This window comes from Corapipo altera, unplaced genomic scaffold (assembly GCF_003945725.1).
Source record: "Corapipo altera isolate COAL_440 unplaced genomic scaffold, ASM394572v1 70, whole genome shotgun sequence".
Taxonomy (NCBI): domain Eukaryota; kingdom Metazoa; phylum Chordata; class Aves; order Passeriformes; family Pipridae; genus Corapipo; species Corapipo altera.
In genome coordinates this window covers 1806722-1833292 of record NW_020884911.1, presented here as the reverse complement: position 1 = coordinate 1833292, position 26571 = coordinate 1806722, and the positions used below count along the sequence as shown (strand labels likewise).

The 26571-nt window shown below is 47.2% G+C and overlaps 1 protein-coding gene and 1 long non-coding RNA gene across 6 annotated transcripts in view; one reads left to right on the top strand and one right to left on the bottom strand.

Moving 5' to 3' along the window:
• CCDC85A (coiled-coil domain containing 85A) overlaps window positions 1-26571 on the bottom strand; it is a 190893-nt gene that overhangs the window by 29838 nt on the left and 134484 nt on the right. For 3 of the 5 annotated variants that reach the window (XM_027653778.1, XM_027653779.1, XM_027653780.1), the window contains one exon: window positions 22219-23134. In XM_027653778.1, coding sequence (XP_027509579.1) covers window positions 22219-23134 — 916 coding nt within the window. Of the gene's footprint in view, window positions 1-22218; window positions 23135-25713; window positions 26018-26571 lie in introns of those variants that run through there. The other 2 variants (XM_027653781.1, XM_027653782.1) reach the window with 1 other exon arrangement.
• The window catches only part of LOC113952096, a 2290-nt gene continuing 1703 nt past the window's right edge, over window positions 25985-26571 (top strand). The window contains exon 1 of the long non-coding RNA XR_003529389.1: window positions 25985-26235. This is a non-coding gene — a long non-coding RNA (uncharacterized LOC113952096). The remainder of the gene's footprint in view (window positions 26236-26571) is intronic.

Below are 26571 nucleotides of genomic sequence, written 5' to 3'. Positions count from 1 at the left end.
TCACAGAAGAGTCTGTAGTGAGTTTACAGCGGTGTCTGAAACCAGCAGCCTGGACTCACCCAGAACCCACAGGACCTCCTTGTCCCCAGGGAAAGGTAAGAGTTCCAAGACCCTAATAAATAACTGCCACTAAAATACCTCCTACAGAGGGCTCGGGGAAAGGAGGGCACTGCAAGCGCAGGGAAGCAGCTGCCGATGCAGTAATTTGGGTGCAAATCCCACAGCCCCAAATGCAGGTGATGGAAGAGCCCAACTTCCCAGCAGGACAGCAGAGACCTCCCCCAGCAGAGTGTTTGAGTTGGGAACCTCCAGAAATAGGACTTGGAGATTGTCACTCCCACGTTCCCCTGGCTGAGGTGTTACTCTAAAAAGAAACTGCTGAAGAGGGATCTATCACTTGAGGGAAGATTAAAAATTCAGGGCAAGGAAGCTCCATGCAGAATGTAGTTAAGAGACCCATTTATCCCATGCAGTTATATTTCTCCCTGAGCTTCCTTCTCTTTTCATGAAACTGTATTTAGAACTAATAGGATTTGGAATTATATTTAGAATTACACAGTCAACACTGCAGAGCTGTGTCCATCTTTTTAAAATGCTTTCTAAACCAATTTTCCCAAAGATTTCTCAGCAATCTGAGCTAGATGTGGATTTTTTTTTTCCATTTCGCAGTCTTACAGATATTTGGATTTAAAAAAAAAACCAAAAAAAAAACTTAAACAAAATTAAGCTGCAAAAAGTACCTGCTCATAACAACTGTTTGCCTGATGGTAGTTGTACAGCCATTTGTAAAATTAGTCTTCTAAACCACCACACAGAAATCCACGCGACATCAATGCCCATGGTTGCTATTAGGAAGTAGTAATGAATTATTGCTTAGCAAAGAAGTAAAATAAACTCTTTTTTTCCTTTTTTTGCAAAGTTCTCAAGGCCAGACCCAAAGCCCTTTACCAGTGAAGCTCCTCACTGACTTTGATGACACCGCTTGCCTGTCCTTAATCTTGTCAACAAATTCTATCATATCCTTCAGAGAAAATCCTGCAGTTGTTTTAAGTATGTCTAATCCACGAGGACAAAGCTTTAATGAGTTTCTAAATTTGTATCTTAAGAAGTAAAATAAAATAAAATGAAATCAAAAAACCCCCCCTGTGACCTAGAATCCACTCCAAAGCGCCGCTCATCTCTGCACAGGGTCTCCTGGTGCTCCCATAAATCAGATTTATCCCACACCCCTGAGCTAATGGGCACCAAACAGGGGACAGTTGCTTGTGCTACACCCAGAGGAACCCCCCCAGAGAGGAGTCCTGGATCCTCACTGTCCATCCCTCGGGTGGTTTAACAAAGGGCAGGATATTGAGCACCACAAAACCAAAGAGATAAAAATCGTAAGAACTCCTGGTGTTCCACGGGGTTTGTTTGCAATTGGGCAGTTCTGTGATTTCAAAGGCTGGAGCAGCTCTTTCCACACAGACTTTATCACCCTGAGAGTGATAAGTTCCTCACCCATTGTCTGGGCTTTATTACACCTGCAGCTCAACGACAAAAGGAAGCCCACACCGACCCTTCATCTGCTTCTACTCCAGAATTCAAATTCCTCCACGTGACCCAACCTGTGCCCTGCAGCAAACTGCAAGGCAAAAGCACTTACTTAGTCCCTTCCAATCTGATTTTTCGTTTCAATCTATTCACTTCAAGGTAAATAAAATAAACCAGAGCTGCTGAGCAGCCAAGGGAGGGAAAGAGGAGTGGGTGAGTTCATGAGAAAAGGAAGGGAATAATTTTGTTTAGCTGTGCATGCAGAACATACAGAGAACTGTTGGTGGTGTTACCTCTGCACATGCAGCCTAAACAAAGTTCCTACTTGCAAATTCCCTTCATTCCAGCCATCCACTACCACTAAAATAAGTGTTCAGTGCTCACAGACTCCAAATCCCAGCACCCTCAGGGTGGGCTCGCTGCCAGAGCAAGGCAAGCCATGCACAGGAGCTGCAGCTGCAATGCAAATGCAGGCAGGCTCTTCACAGAGGGATCCCCTCCAAAAAATCACACCTCTGTGCCTTGAAGTCCATCCATTAAAAACTAAGCAATACAAACAATTGATGGAGTAGGACTTGGTTATGAAATGAAGTTTCAGTATAAAAGGGTAAAGACAGCCTTAAGTGCACAACTTCACTTCTGCAGTTACCAGTTATATATTTGCACTTTTTTCCATGCCTCTTCTCCTCAGAGATTAAAAAGTCTTTTCCAGTTGTCCCTCACCAATTAATTCTTTTTCTTGTCCCCAAGAAAGAGATGACCAGAGCTTCACATGCTATTAATAATGAAGCTTATACAAAACACACTCATACATATTTAGGTTGATTCAATACAACCACTTGGTATCAAATTCTAGTGGAATTGGTCTAATTTGTGATACTCAAGTAAGCTGATCTGGAATAAGTTTGTTTTACCACAAAATGCACCTTGAGTGAGTTTGCTTAGTAAGTGAGTCATGCCTGGGAAAACAAACACCATCCACGATGTGCTTTTGCTCCCAAAGACATTTGAATCTTCTGCAAAAAAAAGTGACAGAAAGACAAATATTTGAGAGCTGCCCTGGGGAAAACCTTTGTTGGCTCCCTCTTTTACCTGGGGCTTTCCTCCTGCTCTCTCTCCCAGCTCGGCTGTGAAGGTGCAGCTGCTCCCTCTGTTCCCTCCTGAATGTCCCTGTCCCTTCGTGTCGTGTCCCAGCCCTGTGTTTAAAGGCAGTTGTTCTTGGCTGGTAAAAGGGCACTGGAAGGCACAGCAGCAGTGTCACATCTCCAGCTCCAGCCCTGCACTGTGTCAATCTGATCTCATCACTCGCCTCAAAGTCCTTTTGTTCTTCTTGCTCAGGAACCTGGGACATACGGCAGGAGCTGCCCCGAGGCACAGAGCGGGGACAGAGCGGGGACGTGTGGCACGAGCAAGCTGAGGAAAACGAACAGGCAGAATGAGAGGCTTTCCACCAGAGAGAACAGTTAAATATAGAGCTGCAGTGTCCCAAATACACCAGCAGCACCAGGGCACACACTGAAGGACCTGCACGGCCCCCTCGGGATGGCTCCAGGTGAGGAGCAGCGTTTAACCCACTGCTGGGGCCTCCTCATCACCTTTGCCTTCATCACTCCCAGGAAATACTGGAAAATCTGCCATCTTCTGCTAAGCTTTAGTAGTGAAACACAGCTTGTTGTCCTTGCAGCTCTGCATGCAGGCTGCACCTCCTCCTGCAGCTCCAGCAAAGGCCAGCAGACACACTATTTACCAGAAAACCACCTAGAATTCCAAGTTGGGATAAAAAGATCCCAGCTGAGCTGCTTGTTTCTAAACAAGAGAACCTCTGGAGTGTGGTCTGGAGCTCAATTCCCTCAGCTTGGAACCCCAAAGCTGCATGGTGGGACCCAGAAAACTCCATCCACAGCTTAATCCATCTTATTTGTAAAGCTCTGCTGCACCTGGTGAGCAGATCCACTGTGCACAGCACAGCTTTAGCCAAGTCTGTATCATGAATTATATAAAATATATTGGCTCAGCTCACCAGGTAAAATGGACTATTTTATTGAGCAGTAAAGTCAGGGGATGGAAGGAAGATGTAAAAGAAAAACTTATGCATCACCGGGGTGGCCACTGTCCAAATCTTTGCAGCTTTCAGGAGAGCTGACATTATTTGATGTCATATTTGAAATGCCTTGAAGATCTGAAAGCAGAAGCCAAATTCCCCATCAGGCAGAAGTCCTTTGCATTGTGCCACCCTTAATTAGCTGTGGGGTTGGAATCTTGTCCCTTCAAATCTTACACTTCTATCTGGTGACTTGGATCACCCACACAAACTGTTTCCCATTCCCCAGGGCTGCAGGGAGCTGGGTACATGGACTCACATTCACGAGGTCCTTCTCTAGGAGGAAGAAAGGAAAAAGAAAGGAGTCAGGGATCATCTTCTTCCCTCCTCATTACAGTGTCTTTGCATTTGGTAAAAGTCTTTTAGGAAGAAAAAAGACAAAGTGAAAGCAGCAAGATGTATTAAGATGTATAAATAACTAAACCCAAAATCTCTGTTCTCCAGCTGTTCCTAAATCAGATTAAGCCAGCTCCTGAGCCAGACCCTCCTCTTATGGGAGAAATCAGTGAAGAAAGGGCTGTGGGAGAAGAACTGGCCTCAAGAAAATCATCGTCATTATTCCCTCTCCAAAACCTTAAACCTATTCAGTCTCACTTGATTTCATCAAGATACTGCCGAGGCAAGGGAAAAGATTCCAAAAATAGTGTCAGCACCAGGACTTACTTGCACTACAACATATTCCTGGACACTTCCCTCCTGATCTATCCCTTGTGACAGGAGATCCAGAGCATCTCCAGGGCTCAGGAGCAGGCTGGGGCACTCAGCATCTGACACTGCAGCATCCCTGAGTTCTGGGATGGAATATCTCTCCTGGAGTGACCCCTGGGCCTGGTGCTCTGCAGGGGACTGACTCTGGAGCTCTGATCTCCACTGGGACACCCAGTGTGTTCCCAGCTCCTGCACACTCAGCACAGTCACAGCAGCCCTGACAGGAACTCAGAGTTCTACTGTCCTGCAACCTCTCTTTTACCTTCCCAACAGCTCCTGTTCATGTCTTCCACCAGCAAAACCCACCCCCAGCACACCCCGCTGCTTCCTGGCTTCCTGCCCCTTCCTTGGCTCTGGTACAACACCTTCAAAACCTGACACCAAACCTGCTCATTGTTTCCAGCACTCACTGCATTAAGTGTAAGGAACACTGCCTAGGAACTGTACCTTGCCCTTTTTCACTGTCCCTCTGCCCTGCAGAGACTTTTCCCATTCCTGCTGACACGGAACCTCAGCTCTGGGACAGGATCCCAGTTTGGTTTCTCTAAGGAAAAGAATATGCAAGGAAAAAAAAAAAACAAACAACAAAAATTGCCTTACTCGTTCAGCAAACACTGGGGGGTTCCTCAAGTACAACAGCTTTATTTCTGTTCCTTCTGCATTCAAACCAGGAGTCCCACCTCGCCGTGCGCCAGGCTCAGCAGCTGCACAGGGAATACGGCTTCACACGCAGGGAGTTGGTCCAAGTTTGTTTGGGATTTCCAGTACAAAACAGACACTCATTCCTGCTTTACTGTGTCTTGGCCATTCCTTTGTCACTCAACCAGGGGAAGCTGGACTGAAGCACAGGGTGCAGAGCGGGCACGTGACACAAAGTGCAGCACATCCCCAGGGAGGCATCGAATCCAAACTCTGCCTTGGGATGAGAGGAACTTTAGTGTCTCCTCTGTTATATTTAAACTTACAATGAGATTCAGGATTACACTAATTTCCCCCTGCTATTCATAACAATAACTAGCAATAATAATAATGAAAGGGTTTATTATTTCTGTTGTAGGAAAGCAAGGAGCACACCATGGAGACAGAATAAACTGGAGCAGTATTTGCAAAATAAAGCAGTAAAACACATTCTGCTGCTGAGAGCAAAGCCAAGGCTGAGCAGTGCACAGAGTTCACGGAATGATGAGGCAGAACAGCTCTAGGAGATGTGGGAAGGCTGTTCCAGAGGAACAGCAAACAGGTCTCAGCCCTGCCCAGGTTTGTCTGTGATGCCCAGACAGGACCACAAGCACCAGCACAGCCACCTGAGGACCCTTTTGGAGAGACACAAAGAGCCCCCAGAGGTCTGGCTGCTGGGGAAGGCAAATAAAACTATTTTTGACCCAAGATACATTTCTGTAATACAAAAAGATTTTTCCATAGCAGGAGTTTGATGACTTCACATTCCAGAAGTCAATAATCTGAACTCACTGTTCTATGAGTACCCTGAGCACAGTCCTTGAAAACAAACCCTTGTCTCCCACAACATCAACAGCATTCACTGCTTACAATTTTTCCAAGGGGGAAGACTGAGATGCCAACAGCCCTTTAAGGAAACTGTCTCCTTCATATCCACACTTGTTCATCTGACAGTCCAGCCACACATCAGGATGAGAGTCCAAACACGGACTGCTCTGATAAATCCAAGATGACAGACAACAAAACAGGAGATGTAGAAAGAAACACCACGATTGATTTTTAGCCGAGCAAATATTCCCTGGGTTGTTGCACTGCAGGGCTTGGTTCTGTACCACAGATATGAGTTCTGAGCAGCTCCAAGGCACCACTGCTGCTCAGAGTGTGAGGGATTGCAGATACTTATTTACTTTACCATCCATGAAAGGCAAAAAAAAAGGCTTATATATTTTAAAATCCTCTAGCACTGAAGTTTCTGAAGATGGGCAGAGGAACATAAGGGAAACAGCTTTTCCAAGAGAGAAAAGAGGTCAGAGAAGGGAGTTTTTTCCCCAGAATGGGAATGATCTCTTCTTGACATAGTCCTGGACCGTTTCCATCCCCCGCAGGCATTTTTGCTTATAATTAAATCTATTTTATCTTCCAAAAATATAACAGTGAAGTGTGGCAGGGACAAGGGGCATGAAGACAGTGGGAGATGAGAGATGGTTGTGATAAAGAGAATAAATGTAGTAGTAGTAATAATAATAATAATAATGTAATTACTAATAATGATAATAGTAATAAATGCTGTGATGAGAGAAGAGAACATGAATCATGGTCAGGACTCAAAGGAGACAGGGATACAGGGCTGTGTTTGCTTGGAGCACACGGCAGCACCACACAAGAGCTCCTGACAAGGAATGACTGACAACACATCCCACCACCAATGTCTGTAGAGAACTTCAAAGCTCTTGGTATTGGGGAACACAAAGAACAAGTAGAAAGAATCTCAGCTTAGTATCTGAACTCTTCCCCTCGGTGTTTCTGCCTGACTCCAGAGCTGATGGTTTTCCCAGCACTCACACACCCGGTGTTCTTTGCAGAGGTTAAAAACCCAGGTGAGGGCCCAGACTGACCTGCCCAGCAGCCAAAGGCTGAGCAGAGCCTGGCTGGCAAAAGCACAGCTTCTTTTCTTTTAAATAAATCAAGATTAAAGCAAACACCGAGTGTCTGCCTGTGTCAGCTGGGACACCGCCGAGCCCTGCCCGGGAGCCCGGGAAAGGAGGGTTATCAACCAACCTCTCACAAAGCAAAGGCACCTCATCTCTGCAGGGCCATAGCCAACTGAGGGCCTGAAACACAGCACCTGAGTCTTGTTTGCGGCAGCAGAAGCCCCAAAACTCTGTACCAGGGGGCGTTTGTGCTCCAGAGAACACCCCACCCCAGCCCTGCTGGTTTGCTCTGCCTCTAACAGCCCACTCCGTGTTCTGCTGGCTGGATCCTCCTCCCCGTTTCCCAGCACTAATCCTGTGCCCCAACAGGTTTTTCTCCCCAGAAGTTAAAGGGTAAAAGCAGACAGGAGACTCAGAGCTGCAAATCCTGCTGGCTGTGCAAGTCCTGACATGGGCATTTCTCCATGACTGGGCTCCCAGTGCCCGGGGTGCCGAGGGGGGCCTGTCAGCTGGGATCAGCCCAGGGACTGCCCTGGGCACCAATGGACTGGGCACAGAGGGATGAGCTCAAATCAACCCCCTGAGAGCTCTACAGAATAAAACCAGTCATTTCACAAGGAACCAGAACAAAGGGAGCCACAAACATCTTTCCCAGCACAAACTGATGCTACATTAGGTTTTTAAAACATCTCCTGGGGTAAAGGGGAGCGTTGTAAAATGCACAACTTCAAAATCTCTCCCAGTTTGTTTTCGTGTTTATTTTAAATTATGTTTATCAATCATGTAAGATTCCAGGGGGTGCAAACAATGAATAATCCACTGGAAATTAATCCTGCACGTTGGTGCTAGAGTTGTAAAGGTAATAAATCATCAATCAGCAGCACGGGACCGCAGCATCTATTTCATGCACGAAGCAGCACTACATCATGGTAAATTTAGCTGTGTCTCATTAAACTGACTGCAGGCTCTGGCCAGCCAGTAAAACCTGAATAGCTTTTCACATTATATTCCTCAGAGCTCAAAATAAATCAAAAAGTCTCAGTTTCATGTGCCTGTGATCTTTAGAAAATGAATTAACCGTTGTGACTACGGAGCGGCTCAGCAAGTGCACAGTTAGTCTGAGGAGCAGGATTTCAGGGAAAACCTTCCCTCAGCCTCCCTGGCTCCAGAACAATCATATTAGAGATTAAAAACCTTCATTTAGTCTCCGTGCAGCCAAGTGGGTTTGGTTTGTTCATTTGCAGAGAGTGGTTTTGTTTGGGTTGGGGTTTTCTTGGAGTGGCAGCGAATTATTCTGTACCAAGAGCAAAGCACAGTCACAGCACGGTGGCCACATCCTGCTCCTCCAGAGATCAATGGCAATATTCCTACAAGAGGATCAAACTGTGTGGGATCAATTCCTCATTCAAACCCATTTCTCCTCCCCACCAAAAAAGAAATTAAAGCCATTTAAGCATTTGCCAAGTCCCACTGTCCCTTCTGTACCAGCCGGTGCTTTTCTCCCCTGTTAATGTTCTAAAGGATGTTCTTTCTACCTGTGGCCAACTGTGCCAAGGTTTTGTCCCAGCCACACCTGCCTCCCTCACTTTGCACACACTGATCCTGGGAAGCAAAGGTGGGAAGCAAAGGTTTAGGGGAAGAGTTGTCTCTGCTCTTTTCAGTCAAGACCTTTACGGCCCAGAACAGTGCCAAGGTACCTCCATGAATTTAGGGAGTGTTGCTGATTTACCCTCGGGATTCTGGGCTCACCATTCCAACAGGTCTGTTCCTGGGATGAACAGAGGAATAAATGCAAAACAGCAGAACCTCAGCCAAGGGCTGCACAATCCTGGACTTCTCTCTCCCCACAGCTTCAACCATCCCACTTCTCCATCTAGTTCTGTTTTGCTACAAATCAGTGAAATGCAATTCCTTTAGAGACAAAAAAGCTCCAAACCACAGCCAAGATCACACAGTAATCGTGATTTTAAAAGTGTCAGTGGCTAAATTCTGCATTTTCAAGGAGAACAGTGAGCAGTGTGTCTCTTTAGCAGGCTGGCCCTGCACTGTCACCCAAGCCATGGCAGAAGGAAACAAAGAATGATTCTGATCTCCAGAAATGGAATCACGGATTGTGACAGAACAGCTCAAGTGCTGCTCACACCCTGCTGTAGCAGCAGGCAGAGCCTGGAGCATGGCAAGGACGGCTCTCAGACTTCCAGGATACTCATTTATTGCAGAGAGCAGGTCTAATTCCCTGCCCTGGGTACAGTAATGGATTGGCAACACTTGTCATAATTCAATTTTCCCTCTTACTGTTGAATCTCAGACAGCCTGTGTATCTGAGGATGGACCTTGTTGGTACAGCTGCAGTATAAGCTCTACATCACCACACTGAGCACCTCCTTGCACTGCCCTATCCCTCTGAAACAGGTCTGGAATTTCCCCAAAACAGCTGCACATCCAACCTGGGGTTCTGTAGGAAAGCGTGGAAGGAAGGGGGTGCACCTTACCATGAAATATCCCACAGTACCTTTGATTCATGGGAAATTTATCAGAATTATCATTTAAACAAATGGAGAGATTAAAGATACTTAAGGTTATAGTTAGGAACGGTCCTAAGGCTAAAACTAAGCATTACAAATTCCTCAATGCAGCTTTCAAACCTTCTACCTTTGTAAGGCCTTTTAGCCAAGTGACTTGAAAATGATGAAACGAAACAAAAACAAACAACCAAACAAAACCTCATGTTTGATGCAAAAATTGCAGGTTAACATGCAAGTTATATGGTGCCTTCTATCTATGTAACATATAATTAAATGATTATCAAGCAGTGCATGGCAGGCTCTGTAAGTGAAGTGAATGCAGTGCCTTTAATTAATCTGATCTGATAATGGGTGTGCAGATGGACAGTCCTATTTGTGCAGCTGAGTGAACAGTGTCTATTTGAATTAAACGAGACAAGGGGCCCCTAAATTAACTGCTGCCAGGTATGGTCACAGTGAACCAGCAGACTCTTCCCCCAGCCAGCCTAGCTGAGATCTTTTTTTCAAGCTCTTAAGCTTGAAAAGCTCAGGCACCTGTAGGAAGTTCCTCGTGCCAGGAACTTCCTGTGCCACACTCACCCAGCAGCTCTCTGGCATTCCAACAGGGACTAACAGCAGGAACCAGGAGGAACTCCCAGATTTCTTTTCAAGGATTCTGGTCAACAGTACCAGCACTGTGGATTTTAATCTCACATTAGAGTTTTAGTTGGTTTTTAATGTAATTTCTTTTTCACCAGCAACAATAATCAAAGGACTCGCAGCAACGACTTTCAGAAATCATTAAGATTAATTTAGTATACAGTGGATAGAAAACATGTTTTGCTTTCCCCTTTTTAAATAGGAAAGCTCAGACTCAGCAGCAGAGTACAACTAACACAGACTATTGAACAATGTCGTGGCAGCAGTTGTTTGAAACATTAAATATTTCATAATGAAAGATTTCTGCCTTCCAGTACAGAGAGGAAGACTCCTGCTTTAGAGAAAACTCTGGCAGGGGAGGGGAGGGCATACAAAGAGAAATTCGGATTTCTACACCATCCACTCTCAGGACTGCCAGATCTCCAATCCCAATCACAAGGGAAGACTGGCAGCAGGTCCCTCCAGGGCTCAAGACACCAAAAGCCCTGGGGAGCTCAGAGGTGCTACAGAGGTAAAAATGCTGAGCAGCCACTGGGAGCTGGGCAGGATCAGCACCACACAAGGGTGACACTGTGACAAATGTCCTGGTTTCACCTGAGAGCAGAGTGAGGTGGGCAGGACACCAACTGATACCTGCACTGACTGAACAGCTACAGAGTCAGGCACAAACCCCTCCGGCCCCTGGCACCCTCAGAGAGGTGATATGCAAGCAGTCACTGCCTACAGCATTTCCTGCCCTTGCACATTTGGAAATGCTGGAGCTGTGGCTGCCCTGCAATCTGATCCTGCTCTCCCACTCCTCCATTTTCTGGAAGCAGGGATACTGCCCAAAAGCAGGGCAAATTCAACACAGTCCAACTTTGGGTAACTGGATTATGACATTTTCCCTTCCTCACACATTTTTTTTCCAAGCCCTTCACTCTACAACCTGTTCATTCCTTGATCTAACCCGGGCTCTGTCGAACCTCAGCTACTTTCTTTCCCTCCAAGCCCCTCAGAAGCTCTTTTCTGCCCAGCTCTACTGCCTGTGCTCACTGGGTGTGACTCCAAGCCATGAAAGCCATCTCCACATCCCAGGGATGTTTCCCTAGAGGTGCCAATCAGCTTCTGAACACACGGCAGGAGAGAGGAGAAAGGAGATCCTGTTCAGTCCGTCCTTCTCCTTCCTTTCCACTTCCAGCAATTGTGCACTGGCTGCTCCCTCTGTCCCCCCCCGGGACACCTCCTTGCTCCTCCCCTGGAATACATCTCCAAGTCCCAGCTCCTGTTTTAAGACACCACTTAAACCCACCCAGCTTCCTGAAGCCCCTGAACTCGGAGGGAACATGCAAGTCCTGAAGAACATCCCCCTTCTGAGAAAGGGCATTTCTCAGAGCAGTGACAGGTCCTGGGGGTGATGCCCAGCACATGCCCTGCCCTGCCAACCTCCTGCACTTCAGGGGACCACACTTCTGGAGAAGCCTATTTAACAGGCCAATTAGCCTCTCACTAATCATCTCTCACACCGGGTACCAGTCCAGCAATGGAGACAAAAATATACAGAATATTCCAGTTATTCTCCTCCTCTCCCTTTTCCAGCTCTTCAGACTCAGACAGGTTCCCAGTTTCCCCTCATTGTATATAGATGAATGTGCTGCTGTTTTACATTTTCATTGCCTGCTCATGGCTCCAGCTTCCCATGGCTCAGGCAGGAGGAACAGCATCGCTTGGGAATTGTGAGCACCAGACTGCACACAAACAGAGATGTAACCAACCACCATGGGAGGGTTCTGGACACTCCATTAGAGGATTCCATGTCCACTGACTGTCAGTGACATCCCAAGAGTTCAGCTTTGAAATAAAACTACTGCTTTGACCCTTTCAAAATACCTGGGAAGTGTTTTGATAAACTATTCTTACTTTTTTACACAATTATCACTTACTTTACTTCTTCAGATCTCTTACTACTTGCTGCCCATTGTTCTTATTTGGGGTTCAGTTTAATTTCTTGACCTCCATCCATTAAAAATTTGCAATGACAGAAGCGTGACAAGCCCTGTGCTGTAGCTATAAAAACCAGTGAAATACATTAGGAATGCTTTTACAGGAGAAAATTATATGGCTCTGTAGAAAACTTTACAAGCAGAGATATTCAGACAAGTGCTACCTCAGAAGTAGCACCATATGTTGCTGCACTTCAGCCCGAAAGACAAAATGCCTGTAAAATGAAAACCAATGAATTTTTTCCAATTTACTGCCCCGAGAAGTTAAAGATATGCACTTATTTCAAGTACCAAGTAATCCGAGCAATCTAATTAGGAAGGAGATAATTAAAAGACTAACGGGGTTGCTAAATCACGCTCAGGTCACACAACCTGGTGCGTGCTCTAGTTTATGATGACAGCAGTCCCGGTGCTAACGTGTCTGTAAAGCTGGGCTCAGATCGCACCGTTAAGCCCCGCTCAGAGCCCATCTGAGCAGAGCAGGGCCGTTAAAGCCTGGTTAAAGCCTGGTTGAAGCCTGGCTGAAGCCTGGCACGGCAGGAGCTGCTGAAACTGCAGTGACTGTGCTCACAACCACGGATGGACACCGAGGGCCAGATGATCACCCCGCCAAAACACCGTTCTCAGGTTTTTAAGCTCCGGAATGTTCAGTTTTAAATTTCACTCTGGTACCTTTCAATGGTACCAGTTGGCAGCCTGAAATCCTCAAGTAATAGCTGCCCGTCCTACCAGCATCCTGATTTCCCAAGACAGCTCCAGCTACACAACTGTTCTGCAACAGTAAAAACAAGACATTAAGATAAAGCTTCCTCTAGTAAAGCCATCACAGCACTTCAGCGGTGGATTCGTGGCTTTCTGTGCAAGGACACTTTCAAGCCCGCCCCTAAATGCAAAAGGCACATTAACAGCTCCTAATGTGACTGCAGCACGCACACAAAAGAGAATTAAAAATAGCTTTGTTTCCCACTGGCCGGCTTAGCACAGTTCAGGAAACTCAGGAAGGAAGGAAACATTGCCTTAAAAGTTGATTTTGAAAGGAAACACATTGAAAATGTTTGTATGGAGCTGGTTGTTCACAAAGGTGTTTTCTAGGCGTGTGAGTAACGTCAGCCCCAGTTTTTACACCACACTCAAAACAGACTAATCCAGGAATAAAGCTGTTAAAAACCTGGCATGATGCAACAGAATAATCAGCAGCAAACAGTCAGGAAAGCTGCATGTAAGGTTTAGTGATTTGAGGTTGCTGAATCCTGTCTTGTCATTTGTTTAGCTGTTCCCACTCGGGGTGAGGATGACAATATTTGCGTTGTTGGCAGGCTGTTTTCAGAACTATTGATAAAAAGCTCCAGGTAGTACCCAGGCATTTACTCAGGGCCACAGCACATCCAGAGCTCTTCATACCCCCCAAGGTCTTGCCTTCACAAAGACACTCGTCCTGGCCACCAGGGCAGGGTTCCGCGTCAATCCACATCCCACACGTTGATGCCATCCCACGGAACACGCGGGAGATCTCCAGGGCCAGGGCCACTGTGAGCTACTCCACGTGCAGCTGAAAAGCCCAGGCCCTCTGGTCAGGGCTGCTTTCTCTCCTCACAATCACCCCAGGCCGGTCCCAAAGCCCCAGAGGCTCCGTTACCGCCCCGTTACAACCTGGAGCCAGGACAAGACTTTCTGGTTGCCTTTCCATGGCAACCGAGGCAGCAAAGAAAACCAGCACCATCCTCCTCTCCTGTAGGTACCTCAATCCCCACCCCTGAGGTCACAGCCTTGCCTTGGACCTTTCAGAAGCTCACAGGGCTCACTGAAACTCAGAAAGAAGCTTCTGCAGCACGAAGGTTTTGACCCAACAGACTGGGCCCAAAAAGAAGGGTTGTGCTGCAAAGGCAATCTCCAGAAGGTGCATGAACAGGTTTAGTATGAAGACCAACATGTTACAGATTTTCAGTCTTTCCCTCTGTCCACGAATTCAGCAGAACTTAAACACGTCACAGACACACCAGACAGGTATCACTGACCATTTATTGTGCTGGCTGCCAGATCTGATACATGCAGGACACAGGATCAGATGATTCCACGGCAGTGGTGCCACAGCACAGGGTGAGGGAGCCCCCTGAGCCACGAGGAGGCAGAGGATGCTCAGATCTCCCTTCCTATGGGAACAGGCACTAGCAAACTTGCCTGCAATGGAACCAAACCACGCCTTATCTACCCCCAAAATCTCACCCCTCCACACTGTCAGCCTCTCACACCTGAATACCACACTGAGGGGCAAAAACCCAGTCCAGGGAGGCTCAGTGTTTGCAATTAAAATGTTCCTGGTTTCCTGGGAAACAGCACTTCCTAGTAAACAGAATATAAACACTATCTGGATTTTTCTCATCCCAGGGAGTGGAGATCTACTTGTCACTTCATCTTCCATTATAGATCCTTTCCCGAGAGTTTCCAGAGCCTCTTGCTCCCCGGGCTGTCACCTGACTGCATCTTCACAGGCAATATCCTGTTTCCCTTGCAAGGAGGACAATGAATATCCAAAAATCCTACAGGCAGGACTGATATCTAACATCAGGTGACTGAAAAATCCATGTGCCAAGTGCATCCCTACTAAGCACAAGGCAGACCCAGCCAAGGTTTGCTACATTTAAACTACAGAACTTTCCGTGTAGATAAATTCAACAGGTATTTTGCTCTCAACACCAACAGAAATTCTCGGTCAAACATTCTTCACTAATCCTTCAAATCTCCATTTTCCAAACTGCTATCGGAGTCAACTGTTGGGTTTGTTAGTTAAAAAGTAAAATCAAGTCAAACCACCATGGAGCAAGAGAGGTGGAGTAGGACGTGTGGCCCAGGAAAATGACTCGTGGCTGCAGGGCCTGAAGGACACGTTCCCAGTTGATAAGCCTTGACTTGTCCTTTAAGTACAAAGAATGCACTTTGCTGATTTGGGGCTGTTGTAGAGTTACCAGGAACGTGGGACAAGCAAATCCTGTTGTGCTACATCTCTTTCTGGACCTCCCCAGCCACCTTGTCAGTATTCCAGGGGGCTGCAGCTGGATGTACTTGCAGTTCTGTGATCAGTACAAGGAGCCAACGCTGTCCAACCCATTCTGGACAAAGCCAGGATGATGAAGTGACTTGACAGGATAAAACTGTGAGATCCATGTTTCCAAGAGTCTGACCAGTCACTTCCATGCTGCCAGGCAATCCAGCAATTCATTTTTACCAGGCTGAATACAACATTCCAGTACGCTCAAAAGGGACAAAATCGTCCAGGTTTATTCCATTCCTGGGGAAGGTAAAATACACAAATCCCAGTGGCTTCACGCTGGAAGTAGCACTTATTTTAATAAAAGCTCAGGATGCTTTTGTCCTCCTAGTTGTCCAAAATATTTGCACGTGCTATGGTTGTAAGTGGTGAAAATGCAGCATTCAGCATTATGGAGTGGAGCGTAGACCAGGTGATCCAACAACAGGAATAAATCAAAAGGTCATTTACAGAGGAGACATAGATTCTGGCACCTTCTGCTGTTCAGTTAAGACTGAAGAGCCTTTGGTCTTGGTGCTTGGAGAGCTGGTTAGGAAAAAAAACATTGTTGGAATACTTGGTTGTCATGTTTCCTTTATGGACTTAGTGACACCACAAAAAACCTAAAATTCAAAATTCAACCTCAGGTTACATAAAATTCTCAAGCAAACAATGACAGTGACTTCATTCAGAGCACTGCAGGGGCACAGATATTCAAGCATCTTGCTTCTGTCTGGGCACCCCATTTCAGTGCCACCAGGGGTGAAGAGCTCAAATACTCCGCGGGATCTGAGTGAACGTTCAGGTTCTACCTCCCAGCATTGCTGTGTTTGTGTTTGGTGTGCTCATCTGCCTTCAGGGAAGTGTTCCTTTGCTTTCTCATAACCCAGTACTATTTTTAGAGACCATCCTAATGTGCTCAGTAATGTTTTCAGACCACAGAAGCCATCAGATGGATTCTGGCCCTCCCTAAGGTTTGTTCAGTGTAAGACAGCAGCAGGCTCAGGAAGCAGGAGGGGGATGTGGGGCAGCAATCAATGCTTTTCTCCAGGCTCGTCTGATGAATCAGCCTTGTACCCTTAGTAAAAAATACAGGGTTTTTTTTCCTAATCCAAGTCCCAGGTCCATGTTCCACAGCGAGGGCTGATCAAGGGACGTTTTCACAACTCCCGGGAACTTAGAGATGCAGTGGGAGACACCCAGGGAGTTCTGAGGTCAACCATTTGAAGGAGCTATCTCACTACTGATCACATTAGAGCTGTTTAATATTACAGGCATAAACACTCTGTGATAATTTGTGTAACCCTGAGGAGAAATGGAGACCTTCAGAGGACATTCAGTAGTGTTGTTTGCCACATGGCTCACTTGGCTTTTTCAGCTGTGACACATCTTTTACTCTTGACAGTGTTTGAACGCTGTGTTTGATTAATCTAAATAACCCCTTAAATTATTGTATGGACTTCTACAAATCAGTAAAGTTCACACAAACCATGCAAATAAAAACTGAAGGCTAGAAGAAACATGTTCTTGCTGAAGTACATGGGTCCAAAGCTGCTGGTTTCCCCCCCCCCCCCGAATGTTACAGAAACAATGCAAATATGCCAGCAATTTTCTAGCACAACTGACAAGCAGAACTATTTGTTATTCAGAGCCTTCACACAACTGTTCATCTTTTGAGACAGCCCAGCTCGAGACAGCAGCTTTCCCATTCACAATCAATACATTTGCACACCCCTCCCTGCTGCGTCCCAAATGCTCAGGGACACATCTCACATCACAGCCCCGACTCTTCCCTGCGCCTTCAGAATTAAAAGCACTTTAAAAAAAACACATTTACAAAAACACTCAGCGTGCACAGACTGATATCATCGCTGTTTACTCTTTTAAGAAAACTTTCCTGTATGTCCTTTGCCCCCCATGTCATACTTTTTAATTCATTTCCTCTGAAACACATTATTGTCCTGCTTTCTGCACTAAGCAAAACTCCAGGCTCGGTGTTTCAGTCCCACTGATTCTCTTCCCAGAGACCACCCTTTAACCAGTCAAGAAGCACAAAGAGACAAGATTTATACCCAGATCCTGCCTTGCTGATAATTCTCACTGCCCTCTCAGTAGCAGTGATATAACTATATATCTGTGCACACGACAGTATGACCTAAGACAAGCTGTGCCTTGGTTTACTAATTAAGACATGACTTACTAGCTCAGAAGCCAATGAATTTTCGTTGCCAGAATCATTTTCTTGTGTACACAAAGCTTTATTACAGCTCACTAAATACCCTATAATTTGGAATGCCTGCGGTCCTTTGCTCCTGTCAACATCCATGAACTCTGTGTGTGAGGAGCAGCACCAAACTGAACCCCACACTACACTGACTGCTCTTCCCTGACCATCAACCAGCTCAGCTCCAATCTCTGCACAGCCTGCAACAATTCTCCATTGAGAACTTCATAATAAAATACACACACTGAAAAAAGATCCCATTAGCAGAGAACTGAAGGGACAGGACACTTTGACTGACACACAATACACACCACAAGGCTGAATTTCTTCAACAAGCAGCACTTACCAGAAGTTATTACAGTATTCTGACTCTGCATTAGAAGTGCCAGAGTTCAGAGAAGTTGACAATTTAACCGCTGATACTTCCAAACCCGCAATTTACTATTACCAAATAATAACAGTGTAACTCCAAAGTCACGAGAAGGACTCTTACACCGGGTCCTGAGCTCGGGTCAGAGGTGCTGTCTCAGCAGGGGCTCAGACAAGGCTTTAATGTGAGGACTCGCCATTCTGGCACTAAGGAAAATAAAATAACATCCACATCTGCTCACATATTTCAGGCAGACAACAGTAGCTACTGCGATCTCCTGATAAGCTCTCTGAGGTAAAGGCAAATGGCTCAACTCTTGACCCAACCACCATGAAAAATAAATGAGCGTCTATTGTCTCCTGCACAAACCAAAACAAACGCCCACTCACGGCTCAGAAAAGGCATTATTTTTTTAAAAGCCTTGCAACGAGATAAACAAGACACAATAAAAATCAGTGCACCGGCTCCAGCTCGGGGGTGGCACTACAGCCAGAGGACGGGAACCAGCTCTGCCTTGCAGTGTTTGTGGAGGCACGGTCACAACTCGATAAATTCCTCCTCAGCAACAAATGCAACGTGTTCTAGTCCCACACGTATTCACATCTCATGCCCCAGTTCTCTCACAGTGCGGAAGAGCTAAAACCAATTTACAACTTTGGCATAAAACCTACGGAATTCAACGGGAAGACTTGACAGACATAAATGTTTAGAGCTCCGCGCTTAAAAAAATAAATATCTGAAATAAACAGTGGGTTACTTCATCCTGGCAAAGGGAGAACTCAGTGGATCCTGCAGCCTTTGTTTATGCTCCCAGGAGTCAGGAATGCTGCTCAGGCCCCCAGAGGTGCAGTGCTGGGTGCCACCAGGAAAGGCAGATCACACACAAAGTGCTCTACACTGCTATTGAGGGCAGGGAAATTATCTCCATTTCGACTTTAAGAAACACAACTGAGCAAACCTGCATTGAAACATGACATCATCCCCCTCTTTGGGCAGCAAATGCTGTTTCCACCAGAGGATATCAGTTGCCTCAGTAACATCGTTATGAGGTTTTCCTCTCTGAAGTCATACTGCAGTTTCCTCTCTTCGCTCAGTGCAGCATTTTCTGATTTTGTTTTCCTTCTAAGCAGCACATTCATAACAGAAAGTGTCCAAAGTTTAGGCTGAGTCTCTGTTTAGCCTACAAGCACCTCTGCTCAAGGAGAGGTGATGTTGCATTTGTTCTGTGAGAGCCCTCACACCTCCAGCAGTATGAGAGGTGTTAGTCAGCAGTTTTACTTCTCTTCATTAACAGCCTCAGCAGGAAGCAAGAGGCACATGTGAAACCCTTTGGATACTTTCCTTTCACACAAAAGTCAAAGCTCGGAGTAAAACAAAGGACTTCTCAAAATAGAAAGTTGAGAATAAATTGCTTAGACTGAAAAAACAGCAGTAGGACTGCAAATGCTGAAAGCAGATCAATTTACATAGAGGCACTTACACCCCAAATATCTGTCAGAGTTAAATTGTCATGTAGTCTTCTAGGTTGCATTAAAATTCTCTTCAAAATGTTTTTACTGCTGGCATTTTCCCTTCTAATTCCGGCAATCTTTCTATCCCAAACATCTCTGTTCTCATTACCCAGAACATTTAGGTGTGATTACAGCAAAAGATCGTTATCGTGTTTTATTTGGTTAAGGCCTTAAAAATTAAATACAGGTGTTTTCAATTAACAGCCATCAAATTTAGCTCTCCCATCCCATTTTCTGTCACTCCAAAGGCTGAGGACACCTATCTGAGAAAAATATGTAGGAGAACCATGAAGCAGGACTTTTTAAAAGCCTTATAAATCTTATAAATGAAAGCTGACATGTCATACAAGAAAAAAACACCAAGATCAAACCTTTGAGCATGGAAAATGAGCAGAATTATGAAAGGAAACGTTATCACCTCATCCCTCATTCCTTCAGCTGTGCCTGTGGACCGAAGGCTGAGGTAACTTCCCGCACACCTCGTGACAGCTTAAAACATGCATGAGGCCCAAATGATTAATGCATGAGCACATCCTGCAGAGCTGCACATCCTGTTCCTGACGCGCTGCAACGCTGGGCTGCAACTGCTGGGACTGAGCTGAGGAGCTGTCAGGAACCTGCCAACACCCTAATGCACCCCACACACCTCTGGGGACAGTGCAGAGCCTGGCAGAGGGAACACGGCACCACAGAACCTGGCACTGCCCCACGGGCACCAAGAGAGGCCAGCTCAGGCCAAGGGAGCTGGGACAGGCTTGTCCTGAGTCTGGAGATTCTGGTTGTGGAGTTAAAATACATTGTTTTATTCCAAAGGCGTTTGTGTTTGCTGTTTGTCACTCAGGGTCACCAACACTTCACTCCTGCTGCTCACACAACACTCCTCGGGTACCACAGTAAGGCTGGAAGTGCCCTGCAAACTCATCACACTGATGGGCAGTCAAACATCTCCTGGCTAGATACACTCCAAATTTTAAAACAATCCAGGGTCCAAGGGGACATTGAATACTTACTATATGATTTGGGATAAGAACCCAAAATACGGTCTTTCTGTATTTCTCCTCAGAGTTGAGGGCCACGTTTCCAGGCCGTTTCCTGACTCAGGTTGTCACAGTTTTCCCCACTCCTCACCACAGATGCAGAAGATCAGGATTTCCATCCCCTACACTCAGCTGGCAGGTTCAGGCAGACACAGAACACACAAACTAAGATTCACACATTACTTGCACAGCAACAGCAAGTGCTGATGGCCAGCACTTGGACCACTTCCATCTTACCTGCTCCCCACAAAATCAAAGCCCCAAACACCCCGAAGGATTCAGCCTTGCTGTGAAGACCAAGTATTTCCCTGAAGTTGAAAGTCTCTTCCTCACAGCAGAGTTGTCAAGAGCTTTACCACTGACCAAGGTCAGATGAATGCCAAAGTTAAACCTCAAGTTTGCATCAGATTATATAAATATGGAAAAAGAGAAGTTTGACAAGGTACTGGTGAGAGGAGTTGTCAAACCGAAGAGGACTTGCTGTAAAAGTGATTATATAAAGTGTAGGACAGGCAGAGCTGTGATTAAAGTCAATAAACAGCCTCCCAGAGCAGCAGCTGCCCTCTCCAGCACCTTGTGGCCCGAGTCCAAACTGTAGACAGATGAAATATGCTGCACAAAGGATGCCAGTCAGCTCAGGATTAAAGTAACAACTGCTCTCACTGCACTGTTGGCAACACGGGCCTTGACAAGGTACTTGGACAACAGAAAAATCCAAAAACCCAGCGTGCTGGGAGCAGAAAAACCATAGCTTCACCCGGGTGTGAGTTTGAAAAATACGCACTTAAAACCTTAGATCACCGTTCTACTGGCTCGGTGATGGACTGAGGAACATCGTGGTGCTTTTAGGAGGTCTGGTTCCACACTTCGTGCTTACAGTAAGGTCAGTTTTAAATGGAAAATGGAGAAGGAATACAGTATTTAATGGAAGTTGTGTAAGGCTGACTTCAGTAATTGCTGTGTTACACATCTTCACATACTTGCCACACGTTCACCTTATTAATCATTTTAAAATCAAAGAGAGAGGTCTCCACACTTACCACTTCAGGTCTGGGAGAAGAGTTTTCCACTAGGACACTAATTTCCTTCATGGAAACAGCTCAAAGCATATGGAGGAAACAAAAGGAGCAGGCTACAGAAATTCTGCTAAGTCTACAAAGAGTTGTTTCTACAGCAGTGAACTTTGTAACCATTTGACTTTCAGAATAACAAAATACTTACATTGTGACTATCCTAAGAATAGAACTTAATCCCAATCAGTGAGGATACACAGCTCTTAAAAGCTTGGCATGTTTGTTGGAAAACTTTCTAAAAGGCAGCAATAACAACAGCAAAGAAACCCCTTCAGATCTTCCTTAATTTTTAATTTGTTATAGTTAAAAATATGCAAACTCCAGGCTTTGAAAAGCTTTAGGAGCTATCGGATTCATTTCTATTGACCCTACTCTTCACTTGGGGTCTTCTCCAAAGCTTATGGAAAAGGATATAAGAAGCCTTCAATCAATAGACAGGAAATTCTAAAATCTTTAAAGCTAGAGGAAGGTGGAAAGGAAACTGGAGACATTCAGCTCCACTCTGCTGACTCAGACACAGGCAGGACACAGGACATAATGCAATTCCTCCCTGATGCAAACAGAAACCCATCTGGGGACAAACAGTTTACATCTACCAACCACAGAGCAGGGCTGGGGCCAGGAGCTGCTCCTTGGTGTCTTGCACCAGCACTCAGAATGCACTTTTCCCCTGCATTTTCAATCTACCCAACACGTGCTGGATGGACAAACAGGACTGCTCCAATTAAATCACTTGCTAAGGGAACAATGCTGACACCAGGCTCGTTACCTTTCGTTTCACATCAATGAAATGAAACATTTCATCGCTCCTCCTCCTGAAATAGCACTGGAACTACCTTAGGAATTTTCAAAGAGAGCTTTCACCGGAAGCATTGACCCACCATTCATTCCGTTGTAAATACTCCTGTGGTGAGGGGACAGGTCCTCTGTCACTTGTCTCCTGAGGGTCCCTTCCCTGCTGCCTCCGCTGAGGTGTTTGAGGTGCTCGGGGCTGCCTCCATAGTGCTGTTTGAGGTGCTCTGGGCTGGTGCCCCTCACCTTGTGCAGGTGTTCTGTACTCCCACTCGGCGTGTGCTTCTGGAGGTGGTCTGGGCTGCCACCGCTGTGCTTTTGGTGCTCAGGGCTGCCACCAGGCCTCTGCTTTTGAAAGTGTTCAGGGCTACTGCTCAGCACGTGCTTTGGGATAGTTTCTGGGCTGCTGCTGCTGTGCTTTTGCTGGTCAGGGACTTTGACCACGGCTTTGTGGTGCTCGGGGCTCGGCCCTTTCAGGTGGTGGTCAGGGCTGCCGGAGCCGCGCGGCTTCTGCAGGTGCTCGGGGCTGATGCTCCGGTGCTTCTGGTGCTCGGGGCTGCCTTCCCCCCGAGCCTTCTGCAGGTGCTCGGGGCTGGGGCTGGGGTGGTGTTTGTGGTGGTCGGGGCTGTCTGTGCTGCCCGTGCTGGAGGTGCTGCTGCCGTCCCCCACGTCTCGGATGTAGGCGCTGGGCGCCGTCAGCTGGCACAGGCTGAGCTGGCTGTCGATGGAGCTCCGGCTCCCGGCCCCGCCGCCCTTCTCCTCGTCCAGCAGCACACACAGCTCCTTCAGCTCCAGGTTCTCCTTGACCACTTCTTCCTGTCTCACCTCCAGTTCCTTCAGCTTCTGCAGGTACAGGGCCACCTCTTTGTGCAGCACGCTGGCGCTGTACCTGCCCAGCCGCTGCCACTCCCGGGACACCTTCTTGCCCTTCTGTCGGTCGTCGTCCAGGAAGCAGCACAGGTCCCTCAGCTCCTGGTTATCCTCTTGCAGCTTCTGGTTGATATCCTTCAAGAGAAAGATTATCATGGCAGGGAAGTGTCTAAAGGAATTGGTGTTACACAATCACCCTTACACACGAGCCACAAAATCATATTTAAGCACTCAAGCGAGGCATAAATAATTGCTTGTGTAGATCTGGCACATTGTAACGGCACAGTGCTTCAAACAGAGCTGCTGTCCAGCCAAAGCTGACCTGGAGCTAGTCTGAGGTGTTCAAAGACTAACTTCTGACACAGCATAAAAGTTTCAGGTGCTTAATTAATTTTCATGCTAAATATCAGAGTAATTTAGCTCCCAACCTGGGCAAAGCTCGTAAGTGCTCTCCTGATGATCTCGCTCCCCAGAGAAATATTCACCTGAATAAAACTGCAAGGTACATCAGAACTTGTACTCTCACTTAAATAATTAATTATTACACATCTAGACTCCCTATTCCCCAAAGCATAGTCACATATAAAGATGAACATTTTAGAGATTTAAAAAAAAAAAAAGAGGGGTTGTTTGATGTTGTTCCAGATTTGCATTAAAAACCCTTGTCAGACATCACTTTATCGGGATTGCTTCAGCCACTCTGAAATTAAATAATCTGCTTTAATAGATTTTTCCTTCCTAATAAAATGCAGTACATGATTCCATGTCCTTCTCTGAGCGAGGAACAGTCTGAGGCAAGTGCTCTGAAGAAAAATGTTCAGGGTGTTACTGTAGCAGAATAATGCCAAAGAAAACATTTGCAGTGTTTTACCCGCCTAGTTTGGACTTGTGACCAGATTTCTCTTTCCCCCAGCTCCATATTCATTCCTTCTTATGTATGAGATCACAAATAGAGATTAGCCACAATTGTTAAAGGCTTGGCCTTATGGAAAGGCCATTTTAGCACTGTTTCCCCAAAAAAGGGAAGCTTTTGTAACCCCACTGGATCTGGATGCAGGAATGCCAGGGTTTGTCTGATCTTTGCCTCAGAATAACTCTGAACTTGACCGATTTCAACCCGTATTTGACAATGAAAAAAAAAGGCTACAGGGTGTCCTTAAAAATCTCTGCTGGGGAGAGATGTTTGAAGTGATCCCACGGTGGAATAAAAAAGTTGTGGAAGTGCAGAATTCCTCAGCCAGAAGGCAGCCTTTCAGCTGGGCATTCTGACTCAGGGACCTGGTATTTCACACACAACAAAGCAGGGAGATGTCCAGACACCAGCGCAGGGCTCACAACCTCCTTCTCCCAGATTCTGTTGAAAGGTTCCAGATGGGGCATCTGAACAAAAGGAGGAAGTTAAACATGACTTAAGGAGTTCAGAATTGAGAGGGGAATGTGTCACTGCTTCCTACACATCTTGGTGTGTTTGGTCAGTTATCTGGAGGATGCAGAAATCCATATGATGTCACAGCACTGGGAGGAAGACACTATTGTAACTGAACTTACATTTGAAACCTAAGCTTTATTCTTGCTAAATACTATCATGGATGGGTCTTTTTTACCCCCAGACACCATGGATGGTCAAAAAGAGGGAAGAGACACCCCCCCATACTCTGTAGAACACAAAAACTTGGGAGACAGGAAGAGTCTTCCCCCACATGCTGTTTATTTTATGCCATGCTATGATCAAAGACACTTTCTCAGTAATTCCATCATTTAAAGCCATTCTACAAGTGAAGAACTCTCTTCTAATGCGCTTCCATGTAATAATTCAAAAGCCCACACTGCATCTGTCTCTCCTCTCCTTCCCTCCAATCTCACTGAAAGAATTCCCTAAAAACAATGTCCTTTCTCAAAAGCAACAAGACAGAAAAATGTTCTGTGGTCCTGCCAGCTTTAAGGTAACTTTCCAGGGCTATAATGCACAAGGAAGGTGATCCTCTGTAAGCAGTCACACTATCTTCCCAATCCTCAGAAGTGGGAAGGAAACATTAGGGACTAAGCTTCTCACCCAACCAAGGAGTGAAATTTAGAAGGGATAAGCCATTACAGACCTGGTCTGACTTGTGATGTGCAGCCTGCACAAGGATACAATTGAAAATGGTTAGTCAGAGATGCATTAGCAGATGCCTTTTCCAGACAACAAACCAGGGATTGGTTCTGATCACCCCAAAACGGAGCCCAGGGGTTTGCCATCACCTGCCATACCCTGCACTGCATCCTGGAAATGACCCACTCCCTCCAGCAGCCTGCCTGCCTGACAGGCTAAGGCAGCTGAAACTAGGGACAAAAAACCTTTTGAACATCTACAGCTCTGTACACTCCTATTTCTCGGGCACTTCAGGCAGGATCACTGAACTCCAAACCAGCGGAGTCTAACACAGAGGTGACCAGACTTTAGTGCTTGTACCAAACCAAAGAACACTGGGGCAGAGCACACCCCAGCTGTGCTGCACATCCTGCCGAATAGCCGCTCATCTCCTAGCCGGACACTCGATTTTTAAGCAGCATCAAAGGCTATTCACTCCAGCCCTCGTCTACTTTTCCTGCCGTTCTCGGGAGCGGCTCCTCCCGGAGCATCCACCTGACAAGACCGCTGCCGGCGGGACGGGCGGGGGCCGCGGCGACACGGCACAAACTTCACGGGTCCCACCCTGCCCACCCCGCTCTACCTTCAAGCCGCGGATCTCGCCGAGGTGGAGCTGGAGGCGGCGGTTCACCTCGCGGATGAGGTTGCTGTGGTCCAGCATCGCGCTCATCTTCTCGGCCTCGGCGCGGCGGAGGCTGCGGATCAGCTCCTCCTTGCTCCACTTGAGCAGCTCCTCGTCCGACACCTTGGACAAGTCCTCGGCCGGCGCCGACCCGCAACTTTCCGCCGCCACTTTGGCCATGGTGGCGGCGCGGGGGCAGCCGCGGAGCCTCCCCGCGCTGCCGGGGCCGCCCCTCCGCCGCCGCCGCCGGGGCAAAGGGCGAGCCCGGAGCCCGCGGGTGCCCCCGGCTCCAGCGCGGGGAGACCGCTTCTGGCCCCGCGCAGCGGATCCTGGAAAACAGGAGGAAGACGAGGAGGAAAGGGTGTGGAGGAAGCCGGGCCACGGTCTGGGGAGCAAACTTCCCCCGTCGAGACGGAAAAAAAAAAAAATAGAAAGAAACCCCGAGACAAAGGATCCCCAAGACACGCGCGGTTCTTTCAACAGGTCAGCGCCAGCCGCGAGCGGCCGGTGCCCGCGGCGGGGATGCGCGGGGCCGGCTCTCAGCGGCCGCGGGCTGCGGGCGGCGAGGCGCGGCTGCCGCGCCCCATGGCAGCGGGCGGCGCGGGAGCGGCAGGAGCGGGAGGGATCGGAGCGGCTCGGGCGCTGTGGGCGGCAGTGCCGGGCGCGGGGCCGCTCGCGGCTTTTCAGCGGGGCCGCGCCACGTGCGGGGGGGGCGGTGCGGGAGCGGGCGGATCGCGGGCTCCACCTGCCGCCCGCCGCCCGCCAGCGCCGCGGGACCGCCCCGACCCGCGGGGACACACCTGCGGGACACCGCGGCAC